Consider the following 22601-nt stretch of genomic DNA (forward strand, 5'->3'; position numbering starts at 1 on the left):
CCAACCACCAGCGCTCGCTCCGGCCTGAGGCCGCCGCCTTCTGGAAGTTCTCCCGCCTTGGAGTGGGGCCAGGATCGCGGGTAATCCCTCCGCGCGTGTGTATGCGCGCGGAAGCTTTGGCGCTGCGGAGCTTTAGAGGGTCCGTTTCGCCTCCCGGCTCCCTTGCTTCCCGCTAGTGAACCTGCCGTGGTGGTGGGGTGTTGGTTCCATTGTGCAGAGCACAGGCTCTGCGGGCTGGGTTCGAATCTTTTTTTGCCACTTGCTGGCTTTAGGACCTAGGACTGGTAAATTGAAGTCTCGACGCCTCAGCAAGTCTGTGCGATGGGGCCTTCACACCAGTCCTCAGAAGGCTACCGCGAGATTTTAAAAGCGCTTTTGGAGAAAGTGCTGGTTTTTACTGGAGACACTGTAAGGAACATTCCTCTTCCCTAGGAGTGAATACATCTGGGCTCGCTGGGTTGAAGAGGAGGATATTCAGTGCTGAAGAGGAGCGAAGCTTAAGGGGATTAAATTGACCACAGCCCCCCTTTGGCTTCTTTGTTCCAAACAGGTCTCTTGACTATTCCCCCACCTGAGGCGCTCTCCTCTCTCTTGACTCCACCCTCTCTAGGTTTGCACCGACTTCTCTTCCTTTGCAGGCCCCTTTTCCTCTGCCCTCCTGTTTCCCTAAGGTGTTGTCTTAGGCTCGTTGTATTTGAGGCTTAGTTATCATCCATACATTTCTAAGTTTTTCTTATCTATGTCAGCCCCATCACCCCTGAGCCTCAGACCCACATATCCACCTGTTCACTGGACAGTCTTCTTTTGGATATCTCAAGGCATCTATGCAAACCAGCCTGTCTCCTGCAGCCCCTAATCACCCTCCTTCAGTTCCTTTTTCTTAGGATTTAACACCACCGTCCTGTAGTTGCCCAAGCTGGAAACTTCTGTACTAGAAACTTTACTGACGACTGATGGGTCAGATTAGATTAACTCCATTGCCCTGACCTCACCACTAGCCTTGATGTTATCACTTGTGTCTTCATTATCACACATCTTTTCCTCCTACACCTTCTTGAGAGCAGGTGTTTTTTTTTTTTTTTTTTTAACAGTTTTTAAGTGTTTGTTTTTGTTTTTTGTTTTTTACTTCTGAGAGAGTGAGCGAGTGTGCACAAGCGGACGAGGACAGAGAGAGGGAGACACAGAATCCTAAGCAGGCTCCAGACTCTGAGCTGTCCACACAGAGCCTGATGCAGGGCTTGAACCCACGAACTGTGAAATCATGACCTGAGCCAAAGTCAGATGCTTAACCGACTGAGCCACCCAGGCACCCCATAGCAGGTGTTTTAGCTTGTTCATCTCTGTATCTCTGGCATTCATTTTTTCGGTGAGTATTTATTGAACATCTGCTATGTGCCAGGTACAGAGCTAGGCTCTGGGAATAGAGCAGAAAACAGGATAGGAATGAATGACAGGGTTCCCTTGACTTTCCAGGTGCTCCTGGCATGAGTTACAAATGAATTTGAGTCATAGTTTGGTCCTGGCCTGGCTCCTTGAAGCTGCTAATGGTGAGTCAAGTCCAGTCTGCAGGGTTCTGAGCCTGGAGAGCTTCAGGATGGAGAGCCTTTTGAACTATGCCTCCCACTGTCCAAACCTGGGGGATATTTTGTTTCTAGATTCCCTGGGTGTCTCCATGTCACCTAGTTCAGGGAGCAATAGGAACTGGGGTGTGATGAGTGACAGAAGTAGCCTAGCTGGAAGCTAAAGTGTACTTGAGGGCCCTCGCACAGTTGCCTACATGACATTTCCCCAAAAAAGCTGGACATTGTAGGTTGCTCTGTGTCATCTCCAATTGTTAAATATTGGTAATTTGAAAATTTAAAAACAGTGAAGCAGGCGAGGTGTGGCCCCCACACCTTCTCCCCCTGGCAGCCTTTGATCTGGTTCAGTCTCTGATGATGGATAGGGAAACTGAGGCCCGGATAAGCCAACGCTATGTGGCAAGAGAGTGTCAGTCACCATTTGAACCCAGGTCTTGTCTGTCCTAGCTGGGGCTCCTTCCATATCTTGCTGCTGCTCATACTACTAGCCACATGGGAAGGTAATTAGAAGGGTAAGTCATCCAGCGTGCAGGTGGGGGAAGTTAGTTTCCACACACAAAGGAAAAGCTACTTAGGTGAACCAAGGTAAGGAGTTAATTGTGCCACAGTTACTGCCTCTGGTGGGAATTGGCAGGAAGAGTTCACCTCAGGATTTCTGTTCCCTTCAGAAATTGTCTGATTTAATTGCAGTTGTGTCCTCCCTGGCTGGCACAGGGTAGGCAGTAAATTTGTTGGAATGGGTGACTAGGCCCAGAGATCTGAGAAGGGGGGTTAGGAAAAGGAATCAACAGTGTACCACTTTGCATGGATCACTTCTCCCTTTGAGAAGGAAGTGTTATTTCCCCCCATTTTCTAGATGGGGAAATTAATGTTCAGGGAGGCTAGATGATTAGCTTAAGGTGAGGGAGCAGTTTCAATTTGAACTTGGGCCTGTCTGAATTTAAACTCCATTCTACTTCTTTGATCACATTTTTCCATCCCTTAACATTTCAGACTAGCTACTCAGAAACATGGCTTTTGGGTCACCTGGGTGGCTCAGTCGGTTGGGTGTCCGACCTCGGCTCTTGTCATGATCTCACAGTCCGTGGGTTCGGGCCCTGCATTGGGCTCTGTGCTGACAGCTCGTAGCCTGGAGCCTGCTTCGGATTCTGTGTCTCCCTCTCTCTGACCCGACCCCCCTTTCATGCTCTGTCTCAAAAATAAACATTAAAAAAAAAGAAACGTGGCTTTTGGTACTACCTAACTGAATTGTACACGGGGATTTGGTAGGGGATAACGTGTACCATTTCTTTTTTCAGGAATGATCACTAAAACCCACAAAGGAGACTTGGGCCTTGGGCTCCCAGAGAAAAAGAAGAAGAAAAAGAAGGTGGTCAAAGAACTAGAGACTCAATACTCAGTTTTAAACAGTGACAATTACTTCACTGAGATCTGTCCCACAAAAGCCACATCCCCCTCAAAGAGTGTGGTCCTGGGACAGGCATCTGAGATGCCTCTAGTGAAGAAAAAGAAGAAAAAGAAGGGACATAGCACCCTCAGTGAGCAGCACTTAGAACCTGAGACCACATTACGTGCTGGACGGACAGAGAAGTTGCCGAGCCCCAGGAAGCAGGCTCTTGGTTCATCTGAGTTCCAAGGTGGGGAGAAGAAAAAGAAGAGGAAGTCCTTATGGCCTCCGGCCATGTCCCCTGGCTCGAGAGTGAAGACCTTCCCGGACCCCAGACAGGGCGAGGAGGTGACCAGCATCGGCAAGAAGCCCAAAAACACAAGAAGGAGAAAAAGGCTCAGGAGGCTGCAGCCTTTTCAGCCAAGGACCCTTGGTTCTGTGAGTCTGGGGATTCTCTGTATGCTTGCTCGGTGGGGAAGGATGGAGAGGAGCAGACAGCCTCAGGGCGGAAACGGAAGCAGGAGAGCCCCAGGGAGCACAATGTGAAGATGAAGAAGAAAAAGAAAATCCACCAGAAGGGAGACACCTCCCTAGGGCACCTTGAGCTCTCCAAGTCCATTGAGGGCATCCCCAGGAAAGGAAGTAAGAAGCCAGTCAAAGTTGAGGCTCCAGAATACATCCCAATAGAACATAACCCCAAGTCCCCTGCAAAAAAGAAAATGAAGGCCAAGAAAAAGGCAGAGCAGCCAGGCATTGAGGAGCCAGCTCTGAGGAGGAATAAAAAGAAGAAGGAGAAAGAGAGCAGAGTAGCAGGAGAGCCTTGTAAAGAGGTAAGCTTTTCTTCAGAAGTAGACTCTGCTTGGGTGAATAAGGGTGGAAGTGGGGAGTGTGTGTGTGCATTCGTACACAGGCACTCCCCTTTGTAGCTTCCAGAACCCTGATTGAACTGACTTCATCCAGAAAAGGGTATTTGTTGAGATATGTAACTGGAAAGGTTAAAAGCTATTTAGTTTCAGGTATGGCTGGATCCAGGTACTCATGCACTATCCTCAGTAATAAAGGTATCCCTTGCTATTGAAACTCTACCCAACTTCTCACTATCTTCACTTAGGGTCTGAATCGATATAAATTTTTCAGATGAATCACTCTCTTTCTGAACTCTTGCCACTTGCTGTCCAAAACTCAGGAACCAAATAGTTTGAGATAACATGGTGTCCAAGCCTATCTGAGTTTATTTTCTGTGCTCTGTTTACATGATTTAGAGACCAAATAGGTTTGGATTGCAGGAGATGCCTGTGTGGCTTTCCCCGGCTCTGGGCTTTGTATTTTTTTCTTCTAGTGGGTTTTAGTCACAGACAGGCACCTCCCACCCCCCACCCATAGCAAGACAGTCTCAGCAGTTCCAGGATTTCATCCTAGTAGTTAGACTACCCCCAAAGGGAGAACTGTAGCCCCTCTGAAACGATTACAAGAAAATCCTCAGGGCTGCTGTCACATGCCTCAGGTGATCACCCAAGCTGGAAGCCCTGATCTGAAGCTGGGGGGAGGAAACTAGGGTATTAGTCCCACTGAACCCCACTGTTTGAGGTCGGGGGGAAGACAATTCCCGGGAGGAAAACCCAATCCTAATTACCCGGAGGAAGAGAATAGTTGATGGTCTGGCGAAGACAACAGAGATACGTTGTCTCCATCCTGACAGGCTTCCTTGAGTGGGGGAGAGAAGGGAGGAGATGAGCCAGAGCACTTGGACTCCACAGGTCCACATCTGCCTCTATTTGTGTCAGGACCACACCTTCATTCCTGTTTTTGGAATAAGTGAGTGGATGTGCAGGGGGGAAATGAGATGGTATGTGTCCTACTCCAAGCAGATGTCTGGCCTGTTGGGGTAGCCAAGGCTGATGTTGAACACTTACTGTGTGCCTGGCGGTAGGCTAATGCTCCCCATGTATTAACCCGTTTAATCCTCACGTCAGTCTGGTGAAATGGCTGCTGTCGTTATCCTCATTTAACAGACAAGGATACTAAGGGAGGAGTTAAATACCTTGATCAGGATCATCTACCTGTCAGGGTGGGCTTTCAGCCCAGTCTGGCTTTGGAACTGGAGGTTTCATCCTTTCTCAGAAGCTGCCCTGTAACTTCCCATAGATGGTAGAGCCATTAGAGCCCAAGAAGTGACTGTCTTCTATTAAACAAGCCCTGAGTTCTCTTCCCAGTTCTGCACCGACCAGCCAGGTAAGCTCAGACCAGCCACTGCCCTGTGGTCCTCAAGTAAGAATGATGGCTAACGTGTATGTAGTTGTTACTGAAGGATGGCCCTGGCACTGGCGGGGGCTCCGTTAATACCAATTGAAGGATGAGCCCCCTGGAGCAAGGTCATCAGGAAGTGTTTGGGCACCCTCAGCTCAGCTTGATAGGGTTGAGGAGGGCAGGGGCGGCCTCCTTTTCAGGGCCTACAAAAGGCAGTTCTGGTTTCTGGATTTTTCCCAGTTTTGTCCTAGTCCATTAGACTTATTTCACTGGTTTCTTTCATTCAGAAGCTCTTGGGGCCAAGAGGAACCCCAGAGGCTGGGAGCCCAACCCCCATCAGAATCCCTTCTTTCCAGAGTTCAGTGAAAGGTGGTTGGTCCCCTCTGTTTAACATCTCCTGCCTTGGGGGCTCTGCTGCCTCGGACAGCCCTCTGAGTCAGGAAATGCACACATCTTCAGGGTCTGGATGGGTGATGTGAGTAAACAGAGCCTTCCAGGGATCATCACATGTGATGCTGGGTGCCGCGCAGAGCGTATTTAAAGTCAGACTGCGAAAAGATGGCAGTTGTCATGACCAAAGGATCAGGGAAAGTAGCCTGGGGTCTCACTTTTAGAGGGTCCCATGGGAGCTAAGGTCAGTGAGCAAGTTTGACACATGCAAACATGCCCAGGGCAGGCCCAATGAGGACACCACATGGGAGCGGAGTTGTGTGAGGGCTGTTGGCTGTGGGTCATGCAGAGGGAGCAACAGTGCAGAGGCCCTGGAAGGAGCAGAGACTGGGGTAGTAGAAGCTGGGAGTATGGGAGGGGCCAAGGAATAGAGACCATAGAGGCCACAGGAGTCTAGATTTTTGTGTAAATAGGATAAGAGCCCCTGGAGAGTTTGGGGAGTAGTGGGGTGATGTGATCTGATTTTTAAAATTTTTATTTTTTTAATTGAGATTTAATTGACATATAACATGGTGCAAGTTTAAGGTGTATATACGATATGATCCGGTTGAGTTTTTTTTTAAGATTTTATTTTATTTACCTTTTTCTTTTTTTAAGTTTATTTATTTATTTTGAGAGAGAGAGAGTGAGGACCCCAAGCAGGCTCTGCACTGACTTTGCGGAGCCTGACTTGGGGCTCCAACTCATGAACCACGAGATCATGACCTGAGCTGAAATCAGGAGTCAGATGTTCAACCAACTGAGCCACCAGGCCCTGAGATTTTGTTTTAAGTAATTTTTGTACCCAATGTAAGGCTTGAACCTTCAACTGCGAGATCAAGAGTTGTAATGCTCTACTGACTGAGCCAGCCAGGTGCCCCTCCAGTTGAGTTTTTAAAGCTCACCCTAGTTGTTGTGCATAATGGAGCAGGGTTGGGGTGGAAGGGGGTGAGGAAGCAGGAGTTAGAGACTGTTGTGTTGTCCAGATAGGAGGGAAGGCAATGACTAGGACTGGAGTGGGGGTGGGCACTGGAGGAGAGAACTGGATTTAGGTTTGCTGGCAGGGTCCCCGCCCTGCCCACCCTCACCCCAATCAGGGCCCCAGGCTTACCTGTCCCCTGCCAGTCTGTCCCTCCACCCCCATCAGCAGGGCCCTTGGCCTCTCTCCTCTTGCTGGTGTGGTGCCATGGGAGATAAGATGATGTCTGTGGGAGGAAAGGTGTGCCCAGCCTTAGTCAGGAGACCTGTGTCAGTTCTGTCCCTGAGCTGTGGGGGTTACTTCATGATGGTCCTGTCACCTCTCTGAATCTTAGTTTCTTCATATGTTAGGTCAGTGCCGTTGTCTTGAGAATCAGAAATGTGGAAGACAGGATGTCAGAAGTTCTGTTGGTGGCAGGGGTTGAGGTGGTGCTGCAGTCTTGGGACTTTTCTGGATTATCATGATCTCATCCTGCTGGGCTGCTGGGGCAGAGGCCATCGTATGCTTGACTCTTCCTCCCTTTGCCCTTTTGTGCAGGAGCCTGACACAGACTTAGAGGTGGTGTTGGAAAAGAAAGGCAACATGGATGAGGCGCACATAGACCAGGTACGGTCCAGGTCCTCATCCCCCTCCCAGATGTCTTGCCACCCACCAGGCACACATTTGTCTCCTCCTGGGCAACAAGATCCTGGTCCCAGAGGTGTCAAGGAACCCAAAAGCCACCAGCCAGCTCTGGAACACCTCAAGTGGCAGGAGACTTGTGGCGCCTTCCCCACTTGATGCTGGGAGACCCTTTCACTACCACAGCTTTGGCTGAGGGGCTATCTGATCATTGAGAATCTCAGGCTGAGTGTTTCCCTTGTAATTGCTGCAGGAGAGACAGGAGTATGACTCCAGGAACTGCAGCCAGGGCAGGGAACATGCGCTCAGCCAGGCCCGTGCATTGTCACCTCCTGTCCTCAATTCAGGAGCACTTAGAGAAGTTATTCTGTTGTGGCTCAGCTTCAGCTTCTGGTGTGCCTGGATCTGTAGGTAGATGTATCCTATAAAGGAGCATGACTTTCTGGAATTGGGGTCTTTGTATGATCCTGGAGCAAATGAGGCCAGGCAGGACAGTGGTAACAGCAGAGGCTTGGCTTTGGACCATTACTAACATCCTTGGGAAGTCACTGACCTTACTGACCCTCTCGTGTAGGTGGCTGTGGAAACCAGACGCAGTCATGTTTGTGAGGCAATCAGCAGGGGCCTGTCTTATATCTGCTTAATAAGGGGCACCCATTACCCTGACCACATCCTCACGCTTTGTCAGCAAGTAACTGCTGGAGAGAAGCAACAGGGTGTGATGCAGGGATGACCCCTGTCTCATGGCCCTTCTACTCCAGGAGAGAAAGAAACCAGTGACTACTAGGAAGTGAGCTGAGTATGTGGGAGCCTAGAAGATGTCAAAGAATTTCCAAACCTAATGCCTTTGGAGTGCTAAGGAACTCTCCCTGGAGGCAGGGGCTTCGGAAGTAGGACCATGCTGATCAGTAAGGGGATGCTGACAGAGCCCAGTCCAAGGCCTGGCACAAAGCACAAACCCCTTAGAAATGGGAGGTCCCCAGCCTTTTGCAGGTCATAGTCATGCGGCTCCCCAGGGTCAGGGCTAACTGTAATGAGGACCGAGAGGACAGAGGTGGGGGGGGGGCCCTGCCTCTCTGGGCTCTGGGCCCCTTCCCTCAGTTCCTTTCGCAGGTATCCTCCCCCGCTCAGGATGCAGCAAGCTGCTAGAACTCTGAGAGTCCTCATGCCCATGTACTTCTTATGGGCGATGCCCACCAGCAGCCCCTTTGCTGCTGACTTGTGCCTACTGTTTACAATTTTTAAGGAAACTTTTAACCGTTATGGGTGACAGATTACCTCAACGTAAGTGAAGCTTTCTATTTTACCTCTGCCTTTTTTCCCTGTAAATGCTGAAAGTTCACTATGTTAAAACATTGCAACCTAAAAAAAATAATGTGACCTGAAATCCTATCACCTAAGAATGGTCACTGTTAACCCTTTGTTACTATATTTTTCTAGATTTTTCCTTTGTAACTATGTGTAATTTTAAAGCACTGTGTAATCATGCTACGTTATGTAGACCATTCTTTTCATTTTTTAATTTTTTTTTTCAACTTTTATTTATTTTTGGGACAGAGAGAGACAGAGCATGAATGGGGGAGCGGCAGAGAGAGAGGGAGACACAGAATCGGAAACAGGCTCCAGGCTCTGAGCCATCAGCCCAGAGCCTGACGCGGGGCTCGAACTCACGGACCGTGAGATCGTGACCTGGCTGAAGTCGGACACTTAACCGACTGCGCCACCCAGGCGCCCCCCCATTCTCTTAATTTTTATCATTTAACTGGTGAATTGAATTTCATTTTGTCTTAGGCACATCTGTATCACTCTGCATCTGGAGCATGGCTCCGCTATAGGAATATGTTATTTTTTCTCTCATTTTTACAGTTGTCACTTTGTTTTATATAGTTTTCAACTTACATAAGTGGTCACTTTGTCTCACAGCCTGTGGCAGATTAGAAGGGAGGAGGAAAGGGCACAAATTGGGTCAAAGTTCTACCTGAACCCTTATGAGGGAGAAGGAGACCCTGGATGCTTTTTTTTCCCTAATTGAAGTACAGCTGACATACCATATTATATTTCAGGTGTACAGCCTAGTGATTCAACAATTATATCCTTTAATCTATGCTCACCACAATAAGTGTAGCTACCATCTGTCACCTATACAAAGGTATTACAAGATTACTGACTGTATTCTCTATGCTGTACTGTACATCCCTGTGACTTACTTACGCGTTTGTACTTCCTAATCTCCTTTATCTGTTTCGCCCAGCCTCCTACACCCCTCCATTCTGGCAACCACTAGTTGTCTGTTTTTATGAGTCGTTTGTTTTGTTTTGTTTTCCAGATTGCACATATAAGTGAAATTCTATGGTATTTGTCTTTTTTCTGTCTCAATTATTTCACTTAGCATAATACCCTGTAGGTCCATCCACATTGTCGTAAACTGGCAAGATTTCGTTCTTTTTTGTTGTTGAGTAATATTCCATTGTGTGTGTGTGTGTGTGTGTGCGCGCGCGCACGTGTGCATGTTTGTGCGCACACACACACCACAACTTTTTCCATTCATTTATCAGTGAACACATAGGATGCATTCATATCTTGACAATTGTAAATAATGCTGGGATAAACATAGGGGTGCGTATATCTTTTCAAATTAAGTGTTTTCCTTTTCTTTGGGTGAATACCCAGAAGTGGAATTACTGGCTTGTATTGTATTTCTATTTTTAATTTTTTGAGGAAATTCCATACTATTTTTTTATACTGGTTGCACCACTTTGCATTCCCACCCACAGTGGACAAGGGTTCCCTTTTCTCTGCATCCTCACCAACACTTGTTACCTCCAGTCTCTGATACTAGCCATTCTGACTGGCTTGACATGATACCTTGTTATGATTTTGATGTGCATTTTCCTGATGATGTTGAACATCTGTTCATGTTTTGGCCATTTGTATGTCTTTGTAAAAATGTCTATTCAGGTCCTCTGCCCATTTTCTAGTTGATTTTTAAGTTTCTTTATTTTGAGAGAGAGAGCATGCCCATGCAAGCAGGGAAGGGGCAGAGAGAGAGAGAGGGAGAGGAAGAATCCCAAGCAGGTTCCCCATTATCAGCACACAGCCCAACTTGGAGCTTGATCTCATGAACTGCAGGATCATGACCTGAGCTGAAACCAAGAATCAAACGCTTAACCAACTGAGCCACCCAGGCCCCCCATGTATGAGTTCTTCATATATTTTGGATATAAAGCCCTTATCGAATATAGTATTTGCAGGTATGTTGATCCTTACAAATTAGTTGATCCTTGAACAACATGGGTTTGAATTGTACGAGTACATGAATACACAAAGTTTTTCAATACAGTGCTGTAAATGTACTTTTTCCTTTGATTTTCTTAATTACATCTTTAGCTTTATTGTAAGATTATAGTATGTAATACATATAACATACAGAGTCTGTGTTAATCAGCTGTTTATATTACTGGTAAAACTTCCAGTCAACAGTAGGCTAACAGTTAAATTTTGGGAGAGTCAGAATTTATATGTGGATTTTCAATTGTGCAGGGGGCCAGTGCCCCAATCCCCACTTGTTCAAGGGTCAGCTGTATCTTCTCCCATTTAGTAGGTTGCCTTTTTGTTAGTTTGTTGTAGTTCTAATTGTTTTTATTGCCCTTGCCTAAGGATACAGATCCAGAAAAATATTACCAAGAATTTTTTGCCTTTGTTTTGTTTTTTTTTTTTTAATTTTTTTTTTTTCAACGTTTATTTATTTTTGGGACAGAGAGAGACAGAGCATGAACGGGGGAGGGGCAGAGAGAGAGGGAGACACAGAATCAGAAACAGGCTCCAGGCTCTGAGCCATCAGCCCAGAGCCTGACGCGGGGCTCGAACTCACGGACCGCGAGGTCGTGACCTGGCTGAAGTCGGACGCTTAACCGACTGCGCCACCCAGGCGCCCCTGCCTTTGTTTTCTTTTAGGGGTCCTATGGTTTCAGGTTTCACATTTAAGTCTTTAATCCATTTTGAAATTATCTTTGTGTATGGTCTGAGAGAGTGGTCTAGTTCATTCTTCTGCATGTAGCTGTCCAGTTTTCCCAACACCATTTATTAAAGAGACTGTCTTTCCCACATTGCTAGATCCTTGGATGCTTTGTCATAGATTAATTGACCTATAAGTTATTTCAGGCTTCTTTTCCATTGATCTCTGGTTTTGTGCCAATACTATGCTATTTTGATTACTGCTGCTTTGTAGTATAGTTTGATATATGGGATTGTGGTACCTCCAGCTTTGTTTTTCTCTCTCTCAGGGTTACTTTGGCTGTTCAGCATCTTTTGTGATTCCATATGAATTTTAGGATTGTTCATTCCAGTTCTGTGAAACATGCTATTGGTTTTTTGATAGGGATTGCATTGAATCTGTAGATTGCTTTGGATAATATGGACATTTTAACAATGTTAATTCTTCCAATCCATGAGCATGGTATATCCTTCCATTTATTTATGTCATCTTCAAGTTTGTGTCATCCATGTCTTAAAATTTTCAGAGTATAGCTCTTTCACCTCCTTAAATTTATTCCTAGGTGTTTTATTATTTTTGATGCAGTTGTGACTGGGAGTGTTTTCTTAATTTTTCTTTTCAGTAGTTTGTTTTTAGTGTATAGAAATGGAACAGATTCCTGTATATTGTTTTTATATCCTGCAACTTTTACTGAATTCATTTATTAGTTGTAATAGTTTTTTGGTGGAGTCTTTAGGGTTTTCTATATAGATTATCATGTCATCTGCAAGTAGTGGCAGTTTCATTTGTTCCATTCCAGTTTGGATCACTTTTGTTTCTTTTTCTTGTCTATGGTGCCCGAGACTTTAGTACTGTGTTGAATAAAAGTGATGAGAGTAGACATTCTTGTTTTGTTTCTAATCTTAGAGGAAAAACTTGAAGCTTTTCACCATTGAGTATGTTAACTATGTGGCCTTTATCATGTTGAGGTATGTTCCCTCTGTATCGACTTTATTGACATTTGTTACCATGAATTGATGTTGAATTTTATCAAATGCTTTTTCTGCATGTATTGAGATGAGTATGATTTTTATTCTTCATTTTGTTAATGTGGTATATCAAGGATGGATATTAAACCATCCTTGCATCCCTGAGATAAATCCTGCTTGATCATGGTGAATGATTCTCTTAATGTATTGTTGAATTCAGTTTGCTGACATTTTGTTGAGGACTTTTGATCTATGTTTGTCAGGGATATTGGTCCTGGAAGCTTTTATATCAAACAGCAGGGTCATTAGTATGCTGATGGTGGCCTTGAGCCATGCTAGCAGCGTTGCATAAGATGTACCTGCTGTGTACCAGGCACTCTATTAGGTTCTTAACATTCTGCACCCAACAATTTAATGTTGGGCAGGGAGGTTCTCCGACACCAGCAATTCTTGGAGACCAGCTGGGTGTCCTACAATTCAACTCCAATCTGACACAATATATATGGAGATAGTGTCACATCCCACAGGTTAAGGACTCAGTCTCACCAGGCTACTACCACCCCTCGGCAGCCTGCTATAGATGGGAGGTTCTGATGACCCCCTCCTTGGGTTCTATTAATTTGCTAGAGCAGTTCACAGAACTCCGAATCATTTCACTTACTAGACTGTTGGTTTATAATAAAAGGATACAAATCAAGAATAGCCAGATGGTAGTGATACATATGGCAAGGTATAGGGAAATGGCACTAAAATTTCATGCCCTCTCCAAGTATACCACTCTTTACAAATCTCCATGTTTTCCACCAACCCAGAAGCTCTCTGAACATCCTGCTCTTTTGGGAGGTTTATGGAGGCTTCATTACATAGGTGCAATTGATTAAATCATTGACCATTTGCTAATTGATTCAGCTTCCAGGCCCTCTTCCCTCCCTGGAGTTTGGAGGGGGGACTGCAAGTTCCAACCCCCTATGGTCATGGGGTTGGTTCACCTGACAACCAGCCCCCATCCTCAGGTGCTTTTCTTTGTTCTCCTCACTTACATAGCATAAGACACCTTGATCGCTGTCCTCACTTTGGAAATCCCAAGGGGTTTAGGAGTTCTCTGCAGAAACTAGGATGACAACCAAATATATATTTATTATACATCATAGCACAATTCTGTTTCTGCCATTTATCCTCCAAGGTAGCTGATATTTCTATTTGCAGATGAATGAATCTAAGTACAAAAAGGTTAAATGACTTATCTAAGTGCTAAGTTTCATACTAGCCTTTGCCACACTCCAGTGTTCTTTCTAGAAATAATGCTATCCCGAAAGTTAACTACTGTATCTTCTGTATAGGAAGGCAGGGCTTCAGGCAGTGTGCTTTGGGGAAGTTTCCACCCACTATGGCTGTTACAGACAAAAATGTTCTACTGAAGGTGGATAAGGCTCAGTTTATAGGAAAGTTCATTCTTAAAAAATGGCAAAAAAAGAATAAATGAGGCTGCCCATTTTAGGCCAAGGGATTGCAGCCTTGGGATGCTTAGAAGATTGTTCCCGACAAATGCCTGCCCCAATTTGCAGCAGAGGAAAGCTCCTCTCCCTCTTGCTACCGTCCTGTCCTCCTGCCCTATCTCTGTGCTCTGTTTTAAGCTCAAAGGAAAACTTCTGTGTCCCATTTCCCTCTTTTCTTTGCTCTCCCTTGCTCAGGTGAGGCGAAAGGCCTTGCAAGAAGAGATTGATCGTGAGTCGGGCAAAACGGAAGCTTCAGAACCAAGGAAGTGGACAGTAAGTTCAATGCTTTGGCTCTGCTGGGTGACATACCCCGGCATCCTGACTCCTCCTTCCTTGCCTTGTGGCATGAGCAGCAGAGTGATGGGAGACAAGACCATGGGAGTCCAGGCCCCAGAGGCTGTCCCAGTCTGCCGTTGGGCTCTCTTGACTGCAGAGCTTGTCTTGAGCTAACTTTCCTCCTTCTGAAGGGGTGCTTGCCTACCTCCTAGAGAGCTGGCCAAGCCAGAGAAGCATCCTTAACCTTTGTCTCCAGCTCTGGATGGATGATGTGTCCCACACATTGGTCTCTGAGGGCATGTGATAAGCGCTTTCCAGCAGTGGATAGTGACCTCAGAAGGCTTCTTGGACCATGGTAGGTGGCAGAGGCAAGAGCTATGTGGTGGCAGGCCTCTCTCAGGACTGCCTTCAAGGTCCAGTTGGAATGGGAGAGTCCAAACCAGGCCTGAGGAGATGGGACAGGAGGGAGTACTGCGTGAGGACACGAAGTCAGGCTGAAGCAGGGTGAGAGGGGCTGTGGGCAGGCCTACACCAGGCCAACCTCGACAGCTGTGGCTGGAAGCTTGTACGGAGACTCTAGGTGCAGTGAGAGCTCCTGGAGGGCATGTGTGTAGGGGAAGTGGGGAGCTGGTTAGGAGGCTCGGCCTGCAGGCCTGAGGACTGGGATGGTGGCAGAGGACAGAGAGAAGAGACAGCTTCACAATCCAACAAGACTTGCTAATAGTTAATTGGATTGGGGAGAGGTAAAGAAGGATCTAGATGACAAGGAAGGCTTGCTTTCCTGCCCTATCTTAAGCCTTCACAGTTTAACACAGGACAGAACAACTAATTTGGATCAAAAGACCTGAGTTCAATTTCTGGCTCTGCCACTTTCTCGTTGTGAGACTCCAGGGAAGCAGCTTCTCCTTTTGGAGCCTCGGTTTCCACATCTGTAAAGTGGGATTTGTACTCTTGCCCAGTGGGATATGGAGAGGGCCTTTGTTATGTGTCTTCCCTCTGGGTGTCTCTTCTCTTTCCATCCTCTTCAGCTGAGCAGAGCTGATAGAACATCCTTATTGAGTTGAGGAAGGCAAGAAACAGGGCAGCTAGTGGCCCCAGAGGCTGTACCTAGAAGGACCTGATGGGGATCTTAGGGCACAGGGGCTGGCATCTGCTGGGGACACTTTAGGTAGCATTGCCTCCCAGGACCTGGGGACACTTGACAGGTGAGGCCTGTGGTGAGGATTCCAGACTGGCTGTGGGCCCCTGTGGGAGGGCCTCTTTGAGTGGGTCAGCAGCCTTTGGAAGAGCTAGTTTCCTCAGACCCAGTGCAGGGCTGTCAGAGGTGGTTTCTCATTCTAGAAATTGTAGGCCTGGGAAGCTGTTAATTATGCCTCCATCTGGGCCGCTGTGAAACTGGAAGAATTTGTCACTGATTCACTCAGGGCAAGTGTAACAACGATTAGTTTTTAGTATTCTCCCAAAACTGATCTAGAAATAAGTGCTAGGCTGGCATTTGTCTTGCAAGTGGAAAGTTCCCAGGCAGCATGGAGGTCAGCAGTCGGGGTGGGGTGGGAAGAATGACCAGTTTTTGAGAACTTAAAGTATGCCAAGCATTGTGCTCTGGGTTGCTGGTGTAAAAACCTGATTTGATCATTAGTTAAAGCCCTGTGAGAGGTGTATTACACTTCTGTATTGTAGATGAGGACATTGAGGCTCAGAGAGGTTAGGTGATTTGAACAGAGTCAGCCAGGGCGGGCTTGATCCCTGGGTCTGTGTGACTTCAAAGTCATAATTTTCTTGAGCTGGGTTTCTTGGTATCTCACAGGTGTGAGAAGGAAAGGGGTCTTTTCTTCTGCAGCCGCTCTTAGGAGCTGTCTTGCATTTTCTTGAACATGGGTGACTCATGTATAGGTGGTAGAGTACTCTGGACATGAATTGGGACCCCCTTAGTCCTGGACTAACTCAGCCTCTGGCTTGGCTTTGTGACCCTTTACCCCCCTGGGCCTCCACCCCCCACTATAAAGCGCAGTGCTCGTGGGAAGCAATGTGCGTTTCAGATTCCCACTTGCTCTCTTCTTCCCTCCAACTGACAGTAACCTGAGGGCAGAGTGGCCAGCTGGGAGGTAAAGTGGTTGGAGGTGAGGTGAGGTGTGCCATACTCTTTGCCATGAGTTAGGGGAGGAATGAAGCAAACAGGCAGCTCCGTGTTTAAAGGTGGGCCCTGGTGTCGGCCAGACCCGAGATGGAATTCTGGCAGGGTCATTGATTAGGCTTGTGCCCCCAGTTAGGCTGCATACCTTCATTTCCTTACCAGTAAAATGAAAATAAATACAGTATTCCTTACACGGCTCTTGTTAGAATGAAAAATATAGTCTGTTGATGTGCTTGTGAGCACTGTGCCACAGTGAGCATTTAATCAGCTGGATCCTCCTTGTTGAGGCTGGGCTTGGGGAAAGGATGGGGCTTTGGAAACCAGGAAAATGACCACCTTTTTCTTTTAACACAGGGAACTCAGTTTGGCCAGTGGGATACTGCTGGTTTTGAAAACGAGGAACAGAAACTGAAATTTCTCAAACTTATGGGTGGCTTTAAAAATGTGTCACCTTCATTCAGCCGCCCCCCTAACATGACCGGAAGGCCCAACATGGCTCTCAACAAGAAGGCGGCCGACACTCTGCGGCAGAACCTCCAGCAGGACTACGACCGGGCCATGAGCTGGAAGTACAGCCGTGGCGCTGGCCTTGGCTTCTCCACCACCCCAGACAAAATCTTTTATATTGACAGAAATGCTTCCAAGTCCATCAAATTTGAAGATTAAACTCTACTGTCTTGTCCTTCAAAACAGCCAGAATTGCTTTTATTATTCAGTTGTGCAAATGAAAGCCATTTTACAGTTGTCTCGAGTCCAACCTCTGCAGAGATTAAAGAAAACTTTGCCCATGTGCTTGAATGAACTGAGGTCAGGGAAGCTCATGTTTCAGAAGTCAAGAGAACATGTGAGTGGCTCACACTTACTATTTTCTGTATTAAGCATTCCATCCCTGTTTGAAAACATCAGCATATATAAATAATAGCTAAATGTCTTGAGTGCTTAGTGTGTACCACGTACATACTAATGTGTTGCCCCTGCATTAATGTATTTAATCTTAATAATTATGAAATAGGTGCTATTATCCCCATCTTATAGATGAGGAAACTGAGGTTCAGGGATGAAGTAATAAAATTGCCCAGGTTCACCCAGCCAGTAAGTGCCAAGTGTTGTACTTTTGTGCCCTAAGTCCTCTGTCACTATTCACTACTCTGAATGTCCCCCTCTAAGGAACTTTACCAGGAATACTCACTGGAGATTGAAATCTCTTTTGATTGAAGAAACAGAAGTTTTATTAGATGTCTAAATCCCAAACAGGAAGTAGAATTAATGATAAACAGGGAAGAGCAAACTCATTTTCTTTTCCCATCTTGGAGGAGCTACTGGCAAAGGGGGGTCTGAATTGTCACCAAGCAGATGTGACTGAGCTTCCTTTGCTGTTAGGAAATGTGTTTCTAAACCAGTTTTGCCTTTTCTGACTTTCTGCTTTCCATCCTCAGTGCTGAGCTTGGATTTAGTCTTGATGCTCTTAACTAAATTCTGAAAAAGGCATTTTTAGAGAGACTGTTAGTCTTCGTGAATCAATGACAAATTCCCAGGGATCTGTTTATTATATTCTTTGCTACCATGAGGAACAGAATCCTAGGTGACTTATGTGGCAGAGGTGTCAGGATGTGTGGAGGATGACACAGGAAGTTGCCTCCTCATGATCACATTTCCATGCCTAGACTCTATAGGCAGCCCCACAGAGCTCCAGGTACAATGACCTGAACGATACGACCACCTTCTTTCCATTCACCTAGCATTTTGCATCCCAACATACAGTTTATGAGTGGGACATTTTCACATCATTTGACACCTATAGTCATCCCAGCTCAGCAGCCTAACTAAACAGCCAGGATATTTAGTCTCTCACTTGGCAGGAAGTCCTTATGTAGAGAATTGATGCATCAGCTCAACAAAGAAACTCTTCTCCTCTCTGCTCCATCCATCCTGTTGGCTTCATCAAGCTGGTAGAAGAAGGGCTGGACCAATTTTAAGTTGGATATCAAGACAGTAGAACATTCCAGAGGAAGAAGAAAAACCTTATGACTCAAGGAAACTTCCAGAAGACCTTTCATCATAACGCATTGCCCAGCAGTGGGTCATATGCCCATTTCTGAGCCAGCCCCTGGCATGTGGACGAAGATGCACTCCAGGCAGGTCAGAAAGGAAGAGTGAAGAGCAGATGCTGGTGAGACAAACGTGGGGTCGACTACTGTCCCACTGGGTGGGTAGAGGTGAGGCAGGCCTGCCCTGACTAATAAACACTGACTAGGTCGAGAGTCCTGCAGTTCTGTGCTAGTAATGTCTCAGGTGGGCACATCAGCCAGAAGGTGAATTGGGCCTTTGATGGATTCAACTTTGAGATACATAATGGAAGAGGCCATCTAATTGCCTAGAAGGTAAGGTTCTGCAATTGAGTTAGCTCCTTCAGAGAATCTTGTCCTTTCACAGGGGAATAAATCTCTCCTGGCCTTGATCAACACTACAGGAATTTACTCCCTATACTGTCTGCTTTAATTGTTTTTACCTTGCTGAGAGATCACACTACAGCTAGGGCCTGCCTTGGCTTATCAGGGAAGATTGTGCTCAGCCATCTCTTGGGTGATTCTGGAGACTGGCTGATTGATTGATTGATTGTCCACTGTCTTGTCCTCATAGTGATAGTTCTCATTAGGATGTGATGGTCAGACCTTTCTCCTCCTGCCATTTAGTATTAATAATCTGTGTGTAATAGGATTTGACTTTCAAACTCAGTGTATCCCCATTGGCTGAAGAGATCTGCTGGCTGAGGGGAAGGTTTAGTATAGTCTGTTCCTAAAGCAGGGTCTAGCCAGAGAAGGTTGAACAGCCAAGATAGCAAGATGGGCAGTGTCCTCAGAATGGACTTAATCTTACCTCTGCTGCTCTTACTGGTGCAGATCATTGTCAAGTTAGCAGGTCTGTGTCCTGCAGCAGTCTGCAGTCCCAGGAGGATTTACTCTCTGAGTGTCCTGGGTTAACTGGGCTTCTCTCCTTTGTAAATTAAGCAACATCGGCTTGTGCCACTCTGCCCCTTTTCCCTATGTCCAGTACCCTCAATCTGTCTGCAAGGGTTTTTGTGTTTTTTTTGTTTTTGTGTTTGGTTTGGTGTGATTTCCCTTGTTCATGATGTCTCCAGTGAAACAAGATGGTTTGGGGATTTTTATTCAGAACCAGGGCAGGAGAGATCGGACATATATAGCACAGCCAAGGTTTTGGTTGAATATTTAATAGCCCTGTTCTCAAACTTGTTGGCTGTTTGTCCCTTGGGGATTTCTCAACTGACCAACTTTCCATGACAGGGTCCTTCCCTCCATACAGTTGCCCTTCCTTATCCAGCTGTCTCTGAAACCTCATGATTCTTAACCACTGTATTCCTTGGAGTGATTCCTGCTGTTTCTGCCTTAGCCCACTGAATTCTGCCCTGAGACTTCCTTTCCATAACTAGAGTGGCCCATCAAAAGTATCTGCTAGATAGACAGCATTCTCTAAAAGAAATTGTGTATTCAACTTTACAAACATAGAATTAGGTTTGTGGTTGGCAGAATAATGAGCCTCCATTCTCCCCCTGGACAAGATGACCCCTCCATTGTCCCCCTGGGACAAGATGACCTTGTCCCAGTCACCAGAACCTGTGACTATGTTAGGACACGAAAGGGAGTTTGGGTAACAGATGGAATTAAGGTTGCTGATCAACTAACCTTAAAATAAGATTATCCTGGATTATCTGAGTGAGCCCAGTCTAATCACAGGAGTCCTTAACTGTAGAAGAGGGAGGCAGAAATGTCAAAGAAACTTGTAAGAAAAACTCTAAGGTGGAGGCAAGGGCCATGAGCCGAAGAATGCAGCTGGCCTCTAAAAGCTGGAAAAAGCAAGAAAACAGATTGTCCGCCAGAGCCTCCAGAAGGAACAAAGCCCTGCTTTGAGGGTAAGCCCCCTGAGACCTGTTGGACTTAGGGTCAATAGATAAGGTGATAAAATTGTGTTGTTGGAAGCCACTAAGTTTGTGTTAATTTGTTAAGGCAGCAATAGAAAAGTAATCTAGGTCTCATACAGAACTTTTCCTCATTTTTAAAATCGTATTTCCTAGAATATTTAGAATTTTATTGTTTCATTATCCTTTGTGATAACAGTACACTTCATCCCCTGTAGGCTATGGTTTTCAGAGTCTGGCTAATTGATTCAGTAATGGGCTGAGGAAAACCACAAAAGGTCACAGAAGATCTAAGCTTTGGTCTGGGACAGGTGTAACAGATGGTTCAGAAGCTTCTTTGGTGTAATGCATATTCAACCTAATATGAAAGTCCAAATTCATATCAATATAAGAACATTACTTAGGCTTGGGAACAAATGCTGTCTGATGTGTAACCTCAGAGTAGAAGGAAATGACTTAAAGCGGGTAATTTGTGAATTTGCCAGTTGTGTTTCATTTAAATAGTATCTAGTAAAAGTGGCATATGAAATAATTTTAATGGAAATAATTTTGTGAAATAAAGATCAGTTGATAATATCTGAGCAGTACCACCATGTTTTTTTAATTTCTTTATGTTTTGTTCAGTAAAGGGGAGCAAAAGGGTATCTGCTGTTCTTTGTTGGAGGCTGTTTTCTCAGGCTGGGGACAGGGGTGAGGAGGAAGTTCACTATTAAATAGGCCAGAAAATCCATAGCACATTCTTGGTCCTAAGTGTTCAGTAAAAATATGAGTTTATATATTTTTTAATGTTTATTTATTTTGAGAGAGGGAGCAAGCAGGGGAGGGGCAGAGAGAAAGGGAGAGAGAGAATCCCAAGCAAGCTCTGCACTGTCAGTGCAGAGTCCAGCTTGGGGCTGGATCTCCTGAGCCGAAATCAAGAAAGAGTCGGAAGCTCAGCCGACTAATAATTTTTAATTGTTTAAAATTATTGTAACCACTAATACTGAGATTTTGTGAACCTGTAATCCTGCATTTCACAGGGTAGAGATGAGATGTGATTTATGTCCAGTGAATATCTTCCAGAAGTACAAAAGTTTGGGGCACTTTAATCCACAATTTGGATAAAATGGATGCATTTTCCTGAGCACAGGCTGTGAATCACCACCAATCAATATTAATGCTTTTAGTGATTCGGAATAAAATGACAGTGGAAGCTCATCAGTAGTAGTACAGACTCAGATTCCTGATTCCAAAAATCTGGTGGTAAAAAAGTAGAATCACATGCGGTTTAGAATTATGGCTGCAAAGCAAACGGGGTAATATGTTTAGACAAGTTTTCTTCTGGATGAAGAGAGTCAGAAGTAATTAAATAAACAATCATGAACATAAATGTTCCTTTGGGAGGTTTATTCAGTTAAAATATAGTTTCTGCTGAAGCCACAGAGGGAATTGCAGATTTGACCTCACTTTCTCCTTTAACCCACCAATGTGTTTTTTTAAATTTATTTTTAATTGAAGTATAGTTGACATGCGATATATTAGTTTCATGTGTGCAATGTAGTCATTTGACGTTTATATGCATTAAAAAATGCTCCCCACAAAAAGTGTAATTACTGTCTGTCACCATGCAAAGTTATTACAGTAGTATTGACTATATTCCCTGTGCTGTACTTACATCCCTGTGATTGATTTATTTTATAGCTGGAAGTTTGTACCTCTTAATCCCCTTTGCCCGTTTCACTCTTCTTCCCACTCCCCTCCCGTCTGGCAACCACCAGGTTTTTCTTTGTATCTATGAGTCTGTTTCTGTTCTTTGTTCATTTGTTTTGTTTTTTAGATTCCACATATAAGTGAAATTACATGATATTTGTCTTTTTCCAACTTATTTCATTTGGCATAATACCATATATGTCTATCTGTGTTGTTGCAAATGTCAGGATTTCATTTTTTTTTCATGGCTGAGTAACATTGCTCTGTGGGTGTGGGTGTGTTTATGCACCAAATCATCTTTATCAGTGGACACGTAGAATGCATCCATATCTTCTGTTGTAAATAATGGTGGGGTAAACATAGGGGTGCATGTGTCTTTTTGAATCTGTGTTTTTGGTTTTTAGGGGGTAAACTCCCAGAAGTGGATCTTGTGGTATTTCTGTTTTTAACTTTTTGAGACACCTCCACACTGTTTTCCACAGTGGCTGCACCAATTTATATTCCCACCAACAGTGCATGGAGGTTCCCTTTTCTCCACGTCCTTGCCAACACTTGTTACTTCTTGTCTTTTTGATTTTAGTCAGTCTGACAAGATGTGAAGAGACGTTTCATTGTGATTTTGATTTTCATTTCCCCAGTGATTTGTGATATTGAACGTCTTTTCATGTATCTGTTGGCCATCTGTATGTCTTTTTTTATTTGAAAAAAATTTTTTTAACATTTATTTATTTATGAGAGGCAGAGAGAAACAGAGCACAAGTGGGGGAGGGGCAGAGAGAGGAGGAGACACAGAATCCGAAGCAGGCTCCAGACTCTGAGCTGTCAGCACAGATCCCAACGTGGGCTAGAACCCACAAACCATGAGAT

General features: G+C 45.2%; 1 protein-coding gene across 1 annotated transcript; it reads left to right on the top strand.

Moving 5' to 3' along the window:
- The first annotated feature begins 1489 nt into the window (after window positions 1-1489).
- Window positions 1490-20632, top strand: KNOP1 (lysine rich nucleolar protein 1). The gene is given in 6 exon segments (XM_043560401.1): window positions 1490-1547; window positions 2879-3334; window positions 3337-3797; window positions 7160-7228; window positions 13897-13974; window positions 16466-20632. Coding segments are annotated over 6 exon segments (1428 nt in total). The 5' UTR covers window positions 1490-1495; the 3' UTR covers window positions 16778-20632.
- The last annotated feature ends 1969 nt before the right edge of the window (window positions 20633-22601 follow it).

The sequence above is a fragment of the Prionailurus bengalensis genome, chromosome E3 (genome assembly GCF_016509475.1).
Source record: "Prionailurus bengalensis isolate Pbe53 chromosome E3, Fcat_Pben_1.1_paternal_pri, whole genome shotgun sequence".
Classification (NCBI taxonomy): domain Eukaryota; kingdom Metazoa; phylum Chordata; class Mammalia; order Carnivora; family Felidae; genus Prionailurus; species Prionailurus bengalensis.